Consider the following 13,473-nt stretch of genomic DNA (forward strand, 5'->3'; position numbering starts at 1 on the left):
CCATCCTAAAAACGAGGACTCAAAACATTATTTCTATTAATATTTCTTTGCACAATTGAACACAGAGACCATTACCAAAACAGAGAGTGACACACACACAGAGTGAAAAAAGATCATAGCTTTACAACACAAAATGGGTAGCAATGCAAAGGGGAGAGCAGTCATGGAGGTTGGAGCCGATGGGGTTGCACTCATCACCATCATCAACCCTCCTGTCAATTCCCTCTCTTTTGATGGTACTTTTTTTTTTTTTCCTTTCCTTCTTCCCACTTTTACCAGATCTTGTCAAATTCTTAATATATATATATTTTTGACATACCCAATTGGTTTCTTAAGCTAAATTTAAAGTTTTTGTTTGTTGTCTTTTGTTTTTATCAAAAATATTTGCTTGGATTAGTTATGGGATTTTGTGTTTCTATTATCACCTATTAATCCAATTCTGGGTCTTTAAATTGAATTGAATTTTGGAAATTGACATTAGCAATTAGCAAAACCATGTATATGAGTGGATGTGTGGATTGCTGAATCTGGTAATTGTGTTTTGGAAATTCTTCTGGTGTACTGGTAGGTCAATAGTGATTGGGTTTGACAATGGCATGGTTGTGGCTACTGGGGGGTTTGGATTGGAGGATCACTAATTGAGGAATGGAGGATGAAATGTAAAACAACCAAAGAGGTCCTCAGGCACTGAGCTGGCATGGGTGTTTGGATAGGATTGATGCTTGTAGTTTTAATTTTTTTTTTTTTTTAATTTTTAATTTTATAGCTTGATTTGTGGGCACAGGATGATAACTAATAACATGATAGTAATCAACTTGAACAAATCGAATTTGCATATGCCAACTTTTGATTTTGCAGACACACTAATGATCTAACATGCAAATGAGTCCTAGCTCAAATGACACTTCATCCCCTTATAAAAGGCATGGTGGGGGAGTGAAGTGGTAGGTTCAAAACCCACTAGGTGTTCGGGGGTGCGGGTGTAATTACCAACAATAATAAAATAAGATCCAACATATGTAACTTCAGTTAATTTATTTATTTGACAGTTAAATTGATAATTGGTTATGATATTTTTATTATAATAGGGTATAGATTTTCTTATGATTTATGACAAGGGTTGTGAAATTAGTCTTTTTAAGACCAGTTGTTCAGGTCTCAACCCCTACCATGGAATTTGATGGACTCATTTGGTGAAGTATAAGGACAGCGAGAAGCCTCAACTTCACCTGAGAATAATAGACCACATATAGCTGAGCATTATCACAAGTATATTGGAGCTTCCCCCTTTGTAATAGTAAGGTGGTGGATGGGGGTTCAAGGCCCACTAACTGTGTGTAGCTTACTAATAAAACCTTGATTCTTTGGTGTTTGGATGAGAATGGAAGTCATATTTGGATCATTACAAAAAAGGAACCATTTACCCATTTCCCCAAAGTTTGTGTAGGTGCAGGGAAAGAGTCAGGCTCACTTTGGTGTTTTGAAAGATGGTTGCTCAAATATTGTCTTGTCTTCAAAAGAATATTGGATTTTAAATAATCTGATGAGATTTTGTATCTTTTCTCTCTCTTTCTTGCAGTGTTACGCAGCTTAAAAGCCACTTATGAGCAGGCCTTACGAAGAGATGATGTAAGGGCAATTGTTGTTACAGGTGAGTGACGATACATTAATATGTCTTTTTATAAAAAAAAAAAAAAAAAATGAAGCACCAATTATGTATTACAGGGGAGATAGAACAAAGGCCTGGATATGTAGCTATGGAGATTCTCAGTGACACTGTAGAAGGTACGTATTCAAATTTTTATCTGCATATTCATAATTTGGAGTTGATCTTCAAAGATAGTACTTGATAAATGCTGACTTTTTTTTTTCAGCTGCAAAAAAGCCTTCAGTTGCTGCCATTGATGGCATTGCCTTAGGTGGAGGATTAGAGGTTGCAATGGTATGCGTAGCCATTTCTCCTTGACTAGAATCTCTTCTATTAACTTTGTAATATTATCTTTTCTCTCTCGTCTTCTTCTTCTTTATATTTATTTATTTATTTATTATTATTGTTATTATTATTATTTTTTGGGTATCAGGCATGCCATGCTAGAATATCAACCCCCACTGCACAATTAGGGTTGCCTGAACTTCAGCTTGGAATAATTCCTGGATTTGGAGGTATAACTACTTTGTCCTTATTTTTTTGAATGTTTGATAAATAATATTTAGTCCTGATGGAATCATTGTGTTATGTATGTCATTGGTTGCCTGTTGGATGAGTGAAGGGTTAGTATGCATTTCATTTGATCATATCAGTATTAGAGTTTCTAATTAAGCTATGAAGGGTTCCAAAATCCAGTACTCTTTCTGCATTTGTCCCCAAAACTACAACATTACTGTTTTGCAATGTCTATTGTTATGCAACATGGGTATCGTTAAATCAAACATAGAAAATAAACATTTCATGATAAACTCAAGATGATCAATTTCATTGTTTTGCATGGATTTTCCTTCCATCATGTGGAACAGATTGTCAAATGTGTTGCTTTTAGAGTGTAGTTTTATAGTTTGGCTGAATTGGCACATGGGGGAATAGTTAGGTTTTCAAAGAGCTTTGGACACCTTTGTTAGCAAAGAGAATAAATAATTGGGACATATGCATTTAGTTATAGGACACCATCATGAGATAGCAACTTCATCAATAGGGCTATCTGTGATTATGGTACCATATAGTAGGTGTTCAAGAAACAATGTGTCTGTAGAATCAAGCTAGTTAATGAGAATGTTAGAGAAGGATTTCTGCAACAGATATGGTACTAATGGAGAACAATTATGAGAGGAAGTTGGCTAAAAATGTTTGCCATTTGCTGCTCAAGAGTCAAGACCAATGACTGCACTAGCAAGGAGTGATATTCATTTGGGGGGAGGCTAATAAGGATGGGGGAATAATGTGGGTGGAGGTCCTTTATGAGTAAAGTCATACACTGACCTTTCCAGAAGGTAGGATTGTAATGATCATTAAGGGATTCACTTGATAGATCTCAAACCCCGGGATCAGAAAATGGTTTTGACTCCTGAGCAGATATGGTGTACTCTTTTGGCTTTTAGTATGGTTTTGTACTTTGGCACTTTGGAGTATGGTTCATAGTGTTAGTCATACCATATGTAGATAAACAGAATAGCTGAGCTGATCTCGTAGACAGAATAGCTGAGCTGATCTCGTTGTACTTTTTTATTTATTTGCTAAACCACATCATTTGTCAATAAAAGCTGACTTCTATAATGTACATAAATACATACAGATATAACTGCACAAAAAATTATCCATTTCATTTAACTTGGTTATGCTACTCTAAAGATAAGCACATCATTTTCTTTCTTTGCTTCTTTAAAAGAATATGTACACACACACACACACACACACACACACACACATCTTATTGTAGGTTCCTTCCATTTAAGCTTTTCTCATATTCATCAACTAGACCTTGTTAAGTAACAGGTGAATAATAGAATCAACGAATAATTTCTCCCACCTATTTGATTTTAGGGTTCATTTTGGAGACCCTTTCTTGACATTCTCTTTAATTAATTAGGCCTTGATATATAAAATTTTTATTACCTATAAAAAGAAAAAAGAAAAAAGAAAAAAAAAGAGGCCTTGGTATAAGTCAGCATCCAGTGTAAGAAAAGAATGATGCACAAGTACATATTGTTGTATGAAATTCTCTTGGATTATTATGCTCATCTTGATACATGCTCTTGATATGGCTCAGGAACACAGCGGCTTCCACGTCTTGTTGGTCTCTCAAAAGCACTTGAAATGATGCTTGTATGTCATGATTAGTCTTCTTTTTCACTTGGCTCTATTAATTTGACGTGCTAGCTGTATAAACTTCAATTCTCTCTCTTTCTCTTCCCTCTCTGGGGGTGTTCTTAAACAGACATCAAAGCCAGTGAAAGGGGAGGAGGCCTATTCTTTGGGCCTTGTGGATGCCATCGTTTCACCTGATGAGTTGGTAAACACTGCACGTCGGTGGGCTCTCGATATCTTAGACTGTAGAAGACCATGGGTTGCTAGTCTTTACAAGACTGACAAGATAGAGCCCCTTGGGGAAGCAAGGGAAATACTTAAGTTTGTGAGGGCTCAGGCGCGGAAACGGGCTCCCAATCTCACACACCCATTGGTTTGCATTGATGTTATCGAAGAGGGTATAGTTTCTGGTCCCCGGGCTGGACTCTTGAAGGTCCATTTCTGTCTCTGCTGTTTTTTTACTTCCCATAAAAAACAGTGATGTGCAACTGCCTGATGTTGTGTCTGATATTTGCAGGAGGCTGAAGCTTTTCAAGTACTTATGCGTTCTGAGACTTCCAAGAGTTTGATTCACATCTTTTTTGCTCAACGTGGAACATCAAAGGTTTGAAAATTAAACTTTTATTTCCAATGCATTGTTGATTCATCTCCAATTTGTAAGGAAAAGAACCCTGCACATAGGACTTTCTTTTTTTCTTTTTATGTATCTATTGTTTACCATTAATATACTGCCAAGATATACTCAACCAATTCTTTGAACTTCAATTTTTCAAGAATTGAGACCTGCTCGTATTAATTTACTGAATTTAAGGACGTTTTTTGCTTTTAGACATGTTTAGTTTAGTTCTTCTTATATTATTAGTTTATATTTTGCATAAAGGTTTGGCTACTCAAGTAAAGGATTTAAATTAGTGGCAGTTTGAGGAAGTTTGGAGCCATGCTGGGTAATTGAATATTGAAATATGTTGACATTCTTTGTGTATCAGAACCTTTCTTCAAACTTTTGAGCTCTGTCGTTCGTGATGCCATTCTATGGTATGGTTTAGCTGGCATTGAAGTGAAAACCCAGGATGCTAAATTGAATGGCTCATGGTTAATATTAATCATATTGGTGTCTTTAAAAACTTGGGTTGAGCTTGGAATTACAAGATTTATATTTAGCTTGAGTTTCAACTAATTCTGATCCTCTTAATTTAGGAGCTTGGATAAATATGTACATTTATAAACCTAACAATCTTGAAAAATATTTAATTTTTGTTTTTATTCTTTCTCAAAGGTAAGGTCTCATTGGATCAGTCCCATCTTGTTGAATTAGAGTATTTTCTCTTACACCTTGATGTTGCAAACTTGATTCTGCCGTACTTATCTGACATGATTCTTCAACTGAGCACGTTTCTTCTCATAACTTTAAACAGGTACCTGGGGTAACCGATATTGGTTTAGTGCCAAGGAGAGTGAAGAAGGTTGCTATCCTTGGTGGAGGACTAATGGGCTCAGGAATTGCAACAGCATTGGTTCTTAGTAATTATCCAGTCATCCTGAAAGAAGTAAATGACAAGTTCTTGCAGGCTGGGATTGGTAGAGTCACAGGTGAGGCTAGAATCCCACAAAGGTTATTACTTATAATTAGTATCTTATAACTGAAACTTTTAGTTGGCTTTTGTTTTCAAAAGTTGTATGGTATTCCGCTTAATCTGCATGAAAAACTTATAGCTATAGTCCAGTAGACATGACTTTCCAATATATATATATATATATATTTTAATAAAGTTAAGTTCTCAAGGGTGTGTGAAATTTCTTTTCGTTTAGCCAATTTGCAAAGCCGTGTGAAGAAAGGGAACATGACTCAAGAGAAGTTTGAGAAAACCATATCTCTTCTCAAGGGTGTTCTTGACTATGAAAGCTTTAAAGATGTGGATATGGTGATTGAGGTAGTTTGGAATGCATTTGGATTTCAGTTTAGCTTTATCATTGTTGTTTATTCACACTGGGGAGAAAAAGTGTTCAGTGTCTGTTGTTGATTCTTGGAACAGGCTGTTATTGAGAATGTTTCTTTAAAGCAACAAATTTTTTCTGATCTTGAGAAATATTGCCCACCACATTGCATTCTTGCAAGTAACACCTCAACAATTGACTTGAACCTGATTGGAGAGAGGACAAAATCCCAAGATCGGATTGCTGGAGCTCATTTTTTTAGGTAATACGAGATTTACTGTTATTATTTTTCCTTCTGCAACTTGTTTACTTAACAATTTAGTTATGCCTCTGATGCAGTCCGGCTCATGTCATGCCACTTTTGGAAATTGTTCGTACTAAGCAGACGTCTCCCCAAGTGATTGTTGACTTGCTAGATGTTGGGAAAAAGATAAAAAAAACTCCAGTGGTGGTTGGAAATTGCACAGGCTTTGCTGTCAACAGGATGTTCTTCCCTTATACACAAGCTGGTCTCTTGCTTGTTGACCGTGGCACAGATCTCTATCAAATTGACAGGGCAATTACCAAATTTGGAATGCCAATGGGCCCCTTCAGGTATTTAATACCTGTGGAATAATTTATGTCTCAGTCATCTTGATCTTGTTGTTTCTTAAAGTGATCTGATTTCATGCACTTAACTGGCTTTATATGTATATTTTTATCCATGCAGATTGGCTGACTTGGTTGGTTTTGGTGTTGCAATTGCGACTGGCATGCAATTTATTGAGAATTTTCCTGAGAGAACCTATAAATCAATGCTTATCCCACTTCTGCAGGAGGATAAGAGAGCAGGTGCTGGTTTCTTGTTAAAACTGAATGGTCAAGTGGTCAGCCTATTGATTTAAGTCTATTGAAATTCAGTATGGGTCTTTAATTATTTCATGGTTTACCATGCGCTTGATTCAGGTGAAACTACTCGCAAAGGCTTCTATGTGTATGATGACAAACGCAGAGCTAACCCAGATCCTGAATTAAAAAAATATATTGAGAAATCAAGGAGCATCTCTGGTGTAGCCATTGACCCTAAGGTCTCTCTTTCTCTCTCATATGTGCTCCTTTACACCCCCCACACACAGGGAGTTTATTATTTAGTTCTTAAGATTTTTTCTCATCTGTTTACTAAGCTGGGGATCCATAATGTGATCTAAGTCGGCGGCATAAAACCACAATATGGTGCTGTTCTTAACAATAGTTTATAAAAGTATAAATATGGAAGCCTCTTCTCCCTCCCTCTCCTAATCTTTATGAAATTGAACTTGGATGCAGCTTGTGAAGTTACCCGAAAAGGACATTGTGGAGATGATATTCTTTCCAGTGGTGAACGAGGCATGCCGAGTCCTTGCTGAAGGTATTGCAGTCAAAGCAGCAGATCTTGACATTGCTGCTGTTTACGGCATGGGTTTCCCACCGTACAGGTTAGTAAATTTCATTGATTTTGTGCAAGTTCCTAATCTCCATGCAATTCTTTCTATAACCTGTTGAGGTACATTTTGATCAGGGGAGGTATAATGTTCTGGGCTGATTCTCTTGGTTCCAAATACATTTATTCAAGATTGGAGGAATGGTCAAACTCATACGGAGAATTCTTCAAGCCATGTGCCTATTTGGCTGAAAGAGCTTCCAAGGGGGCTCCTCTGGTGAGAAATCTGAGACAGTTTTTTTTGTTTATTTTCTAAATATAGCAATAACGTAAGGACAAATCCATGACACATTACAGTAATAGTTTAAGAGAAGTGAACTAGTGAATCCCTGCCCACGGGGCTTAGGAGTTAAGATTGTCCTTTGAACCTTATGTTGTAGATTTCACTCTAGTGAAACAATAATTTTGTACTTATTTATGAGCTAGGGACTGGCTTATGTCCCATCAACACAAATCATTGAAATATGAATCCACTTTCATGCCATTGGACTTACTATTCATGGTTCAAGATTATTATGGTCGGTCACCGTTTAGTATACTAAAATTTCAGAAATAAGCTGATTTAACAAGTTTAATTACTTGATGATTTATTGTAATTCCTTGCCTACTAATACTCCTCTAATGGTTCTTGCACTATTGCCTTGCAGAGTTCTCCAGTGGGGCAAGCAAAATCGCGGATGTAAGATCAGTTTGGTCATTGCATTGTTAGCTTGGATAAGAATTTCCTTTATTATTATTATTATTTTCTTGAAATAATTATAGATAAATGGCTCAGGAAGAGCTATATACTGTATGAGGGGGAGACTTGTACATGACAACATGATCAACAAGTGGGATCTTAAGACAATAATGTTCTATAAGCATGTCAAGTAATCTATATGAAGATCATAAAAGTTTTTAGTGATGTATTGTTCTAACTTCTACCTTGAACAAATCAGTTTATTCTAGCAAGCAAAAAAAGGAAAAAAAATTGAAGCTATTTAATATTTTGCTAGTGCTTTCGATTGTTAAAAAAAAAAAAAAAAAAACTTTTATATTTAAGGTGAAGAATTATTGTTTTAATTAATGTCCTTCATGCTTATTTTCCTAACTTATGTAATGATTCTGGATGTACTATCTATGGTCATGTGGTATTTGAAGCCAGGATTTTGTTTGAATTCAAAAGTTAAAAGCTTTCACTTGACCATCTTTCTTATTTATATACTTTGTGTATAGCTTCAGCTATAGTTTCCAAAAGGTGAAAATACATTTCTTGTCCTTGCCTTATTTCAATTTGGTCAAGTTTTTATTTTGGTTCCTATATTTTTAAACTTCATGTCTTTTTACTTTGGGCCGATGTCTCACTTGTAAAAATTACTAGTGGTTCAGCTATTAACTACTTGTCTACAGTTGAAAAGTCAATTATAACCAAAATAAACATATTAAATTTACAGTTGCCTTGACAACAATAATTGAATTTTTAATAACTATCCAAACAACATTTAACTCTTTTCAAAAGTCATATATATAACATTTAGGAAGGAGTAAGTTTCAATGGGGCACTCGTCATTCATCGAGGACCAATAGACTATAGGTAATTATGCATGTATTAATGATCTCAATTTCAAAAGCAAACTAAACTTACAGTAACTAGTTAGAGACTATCGACTAAACTTGTAATCACGATAAGCAGTAATCTTGGAAATCCCTAATGAACTCCCAGTCTTGTTTCACTGCGAAATTCACATGTAACAACACTGCCCCTTTGACTTACCTAAATATGGAGCTATACTGGACTCAATAGTCTCAACTGAAGAGTTAGTACAACTTTGCAGCCTCCAATGTCACGACTTGTGGTATATCAAATTGTTTGGGATACAAATTCTTGTTTGCGTTGGCATCTTTAACATGACTAGGATTTTAAAAATGAAACCCTTGAAGCCAGAAAATCCCACTTTGAGGTTTCAGTTTGATATGGAAGGGGCATTCAATGGGAGTGGAGGAACTGGTGTTGGCCATGATGGTTGCACAAGTTGGAATTTAGATCTCACAGGAGAGCTGTAATAATAAACCCTTTTCAACACCCCCGTCCGTAGGTTGCACAATTGAACGGAATTTCCACAATGTAAGAATACACTGTCGCCATCATTTGGGTGGAAAGCTAAGAAAGTCATGTCCCTATAGAGCATCATCTTTGTTCTCTCATCAGAATAATCTAGACCATGGATATTCTTTGCTCTCTGAAGAAAGTCTCCGAAATCCATGTTGCTGAAGTAAACTTTTTGTTTCATGCACCATGTACCTGCATTACTGTAATCCTCAAGTTCCCATAAAGAAAAACTGCCAGCATAAATAAGCTGGAATATTCGAAGACGCCGTCGGAACACCCCAAGAGAGACATAGTGTCTAAGTGAAAGGTCGATGGGTGGATGGATATAATGGCATTGTTCTGAATCATTGAATGGATCGAACACCACAAAGCCTTTAATTTCTTTATCTTTCACACAAACCCAATGCAGCATCCCATTGCAGGCAATAACACCAGCGTAACAAGCAATAGGCATGAAGGGATTCAAATTCAACTTCCGTGGTGACGAAACGACTGAGTTGCGCCATTCATTAGTCTCAGAAGAAAAGATCTGCACCTGCAGTTGGGTTTGGAATTGAGTAGTATTTTCTTCAGGACAAAGAATGCGTACTACCATAAATCTGTAGTGAGCATTTGTAATACATCCCTGCTCTCTGTCATTGTCACTGTCAGAGTCACATATACAGGGATCGCATAAAAAGCCGATCATAACCCTTGTCCTGGTCCCGTCAGTTGGAATTGGAGGGAGCTTGAGCCAGTGTTTGGTAAACGGATTGCAGATGTAGTACTCAAAAAACGAGGCTTTTGGAACTTGGGTGCATACCAGCAACAAGTCGTTGAACGATGCCTGAATGCAAACTGGATAATGTAAACTTAGAACAGGAAGAAAGTCGAGAAACTCGAGTCCGATACGAGGGTCAAATTTGAACGAAGGGTTATCATTATGATCATATGAAACAAGTCGGATATATGTATTTACGTTGAGCTCGATGGTATTCTGGAACACATGAGTAAACTTACAGACATAATGGCGGTGGCGATCCATGAAGCGGCGAATAAAGTAAGGATTGGAAATAACAGAGAGCCAGCGTTTGGAGACGGATTTGAACTGAACAGCACGTCGGCAACAAGGGAGTCGGTAAAGGATCTCCAACAGCATAGCATCTGGGAGTTTCTCTATGGATTCTTCTGCCTCTGTTTCATCCCGATGATGATGATGATGATGGTTGTTAACTTTAGTGATTGACTTCATCTTTTTTTCTTGCCTTAGAGCATTCACAGCAGCACATCTATAATTTTAGTTATTTAGCACCAATAAAAGTTATTTTATCTATTTTACCTATACACATGCTGCAGCAGTGGATTTATTTTAGCTTTCAATACAATAAAATAATATAAACATCACAATAAAATATTATAACTAATACAATAAAATAATATATTCTACTCCTAAAAAAAACATCACAGCACCACCCACAACCACATTCACCTCTACCATCAGCCACAGCCACAGCCACAGCCACAACCACCACCAACAACACCACCATCGCCGCCACAAAAAAAAAAAAAAAAAAAAAAAAAAAAAAAAAAAAAAAAAAACCCACCACGAGTACAAGCCCACTGCCCACAACAGATCGGAAAACACAAACTCAAACCCACATCGGCGCTAGGCATGAGATAACAGAGAGAGGGTGGAGCTCTGAGGTTCGGCCTTTGAGGTGGAGAACGCAAGGAGTGGTCGGCGCTAGGCTGGGCTTCAGTCGGCGCTGGGCTGAAACGAAATGTGAGGACTAAGTAGAGAGGAGCAACGGACTGAGTAGAGTGGCACGGTTTGATTAAAATGAAAAAAAGAAGGAAGTTGTACCATACCGGAGTGAGCTTGACGATGGCGGCAGTGGCAACTTTGAGAGAGTGGAGCTTGAGAGGAATGAGAGATGAACGAGAGAGAGTAAGACTGAGAGTGAATGAACTGGATTTGATAAAATGAATAAAAAATAGAAACAAAGAGGTCCGGCCAAATAAAATATATATTTTTATTTTTTGCTTCAAGCTACAGTGCACATCTATATATAGATGTGCACTGTAGCAATTCATCTAAATTTTTTTGCTATTGTGCCACTGCTGCAGCATCATTTTAGGGATAGTAGAACTAAAATATAGCATTATTGCTTTATACCACCACTGCTGCAAATGCTCTTAGGTTTGGTAAGGGAATCGTAAATAATATAATATAGGGTTTTTGTACTTTTCTTTTTGTATTCATGGCGTGAGTGTTGCGTGTGGCTTGAGAATTTGGTCCTTGTTAAGTGGGCCAATTCTGCTTGGATTCAGGTAAAACCTAGTTTAAGGATTAATGCACAGCAAGCCCACTAGCCACGTAACTATTGAAACATAAATTGAATTTTATCCTCTAAATTTTAAGGTTATTTAGATTTTATTTCTTAAAATTTAGAAGTATTTAAATTTTATATCATAAAGTTTTAGAATTTTGAGATGTGAAATTCAAAAACCCCTAAATTTTAATGGGTAAAATCTAAATTTCAAAATATCAAGATGTAGAATACAAATACCCTCAAACTTTATGGGGTAAATTCTAAAATTTGAAAATGTAGAGTGTAAAATTTAAACATCTTCAAATTTCAAGGGTGTAATTTGTGATTTACCCATTACTATCTGATCCATCTTTTATGCATTATTTTGAACTATAAAAATTTGAATTTAAATAATTGATTAATGATATGGTTATTGATCTTTGATCATATTAAAATTTTGCAAGTACAGAAAATATATGAAGATAATGTAATCTAAAAGTAGATTTGTCAAAATTTGCATTCAATTAAATAATATCAAGTGGTGTAACATTAATTAAAATTATACTAAATATAACTTGAACCCAACCTTGTGTGTGTGTGTGTTCTTTTTGTAGCAATTTGTATGTGAGAAAGAGAGCCAATGATGTATTTGGAGTTTGGGTATAGTGAGAGGTATGTGTGCTACTATTGTAATTTAATTATTTTATAGTGGAAATTTTTTTTCTGCCACTTGCATGTGGATGTAGGCATATTGCCTAACCACATAAAATTTGCAGTGTAAGCACATGCACCAACTTTTTGTGTGAAATTTTGTATGTTGGACTTGGACTTGGACTACTTATAGGTTTAAATTATTGTGTACTACCTATGAACGAGAAAATCTAGTACCACAACTCTTTTTGTCATAACCTTTTCACAATTGTGACATGATAGATAGTAAGCAGTGAAGAAAAAGTGGCATTTTCATGTAAAAGTAATAACTAACCACTTACAATCTACCATGTCTTAAGGAAGAATTATGGTTCAAGAACCACTCGTACTCCCTATGTCATATTGTAGTCCTTGTATCCAGCCGAATCAAATCATTTTTTGAGAAAAGATTAAATTCAATAAAGACTTAGCATAAAAGTCCATTTTTATAGCTCCAAAGTTATCATGCCATGTCATTTTTTTACAATTAAAAGATTACAACCGGATACAAAAAATCACTCTAAAAAAAAGAAAAAAACTATATTTCAAAAAATTAAAATCCAAACAATGACCGTCCTCCATGAACACCACCATAGCCTCTTTTGGTGTGTTGACAACATCCATTCCAATCTCTCGTATTCTAGGGTTTCTAATTTTCACACAATAGCACTCTGATTCTCTTGATCATTAGGATTTATTCTTGTTATTTCTTTTAATTCACATTGGTTCTGTTTCTTCGAATCGATTTCTAATTATTTTGGGCAAAGATGAGGGTCTTGTAAGTGTGTTGTAATTGTTTTGAAATCCATCTTTATTAATAAAAAAATGGGTTAATCACCAAAGCAGAAAAGAAAAAGGTTAAATCTACTGAAGAGGAACAGAGTTCAAAATTATAAGGTTCATGCTATGATTTGTGTGCTAGTTAACACAAAAATTCCTTCTTTGTCGGTATGTTACATAACAAATTGACCTTCTTCTTCCATAAACTTCAGCAGGATTGGACTAGATTCCAATTAGGATGCAGATCACAAACCCCATTTTCACCATATTAATTACTGTTTAAGAGCAGGATTCAGTCAGAAACCTGTGTAATATGAGTTTCAAGACCTGTATAACCCAAAATTTAAAAATATGATCGTGGAAAGTTCCAAATGGAAGGAAAAGCCCCCCAGTTTATTCACTAGAGTCCATGATGTGCACCCCCCCCCCC

The 13,473-nt window shown here is 36.0% G+C and overlaps 2 protein-coding genes across 2 annotated transcripts; one reads left to right on the forward strand and one right to left on the reverse strand.

Moving 5' to 3' along the window:
* Positions 1 to 8,097, forward strand: LOC112026503 (glyoxysomal fatty acid beta-oxidation multifunctional protein MFP-a). Its single transcript, XM_065766573.1, is given in 17 exon segments — positions 1 to 236; positions 1,580 to 1,683; positions 1,686 to 1,785; positions 1,875 to 1,942; positions 2,082 to 2,163; positions 3,762 to 3,817; positions 3,930 to 4,232; positions 4,317 to 4,403; positions 5,215 to 5,389; positions 5,609 to 5,730; positions 5,833 to 5,996; positions 6,074 to 6,328; positions 6,444 to 6,565; positions 6,680 to 6,801; positions 7,040 to 7,188; positions 7,272 to 7,410; positions 7,841 to 8,097. Coding segments are annotated over 17 exon segments (2,187 nt in total). The 5' UTR covers positions 1 to 133; the 3' UTR covers positions 7,877 to 8,097.
* A 1,039-nt stretch (positions 8,098 to 9,136) lies between these two features.
* LOC112026521 (putative F-box protein At3g52320) lies at positions 9,137 to 10,513 on the reverse strand. The gene has a single exon (XM_024059210.2). It carries the CDS (start codon positions 10,511 to 10,513, stop codon positions 9,137 to 9,139), a length of 1,377 nt encoding a protein of 458 aa, XP_023914978.2.
* Between the last annotated feature and the right edge of the window lie 2,960 nt (positions 10,514 to 13,473).

Source organism: Quercus suber, unplaced genomic scaffold (assembly GCF_002906115.3).
Source record: "Quercus suber isolate HL8 unplaced genomic scaffold, Cork oak 2.0 scaffold_720, whole genome shotgun sequence".
Lineage (NCBI taxonomy): Eukaryota > Viridiplantae > Streptophyta > Magnoliopsida > Fagales > Fagaceae > Quercus > Quercus suber.

What these genes read in the sequence shown, in the direction of transcription:
- LOC112026521 (XM_024059210.2), bottom strand. Translation starts at nt 10,513, where the DNA reads ATGAAGTCAATCACTAAAGTTAACAACCATCATCATCATCATCATCGG.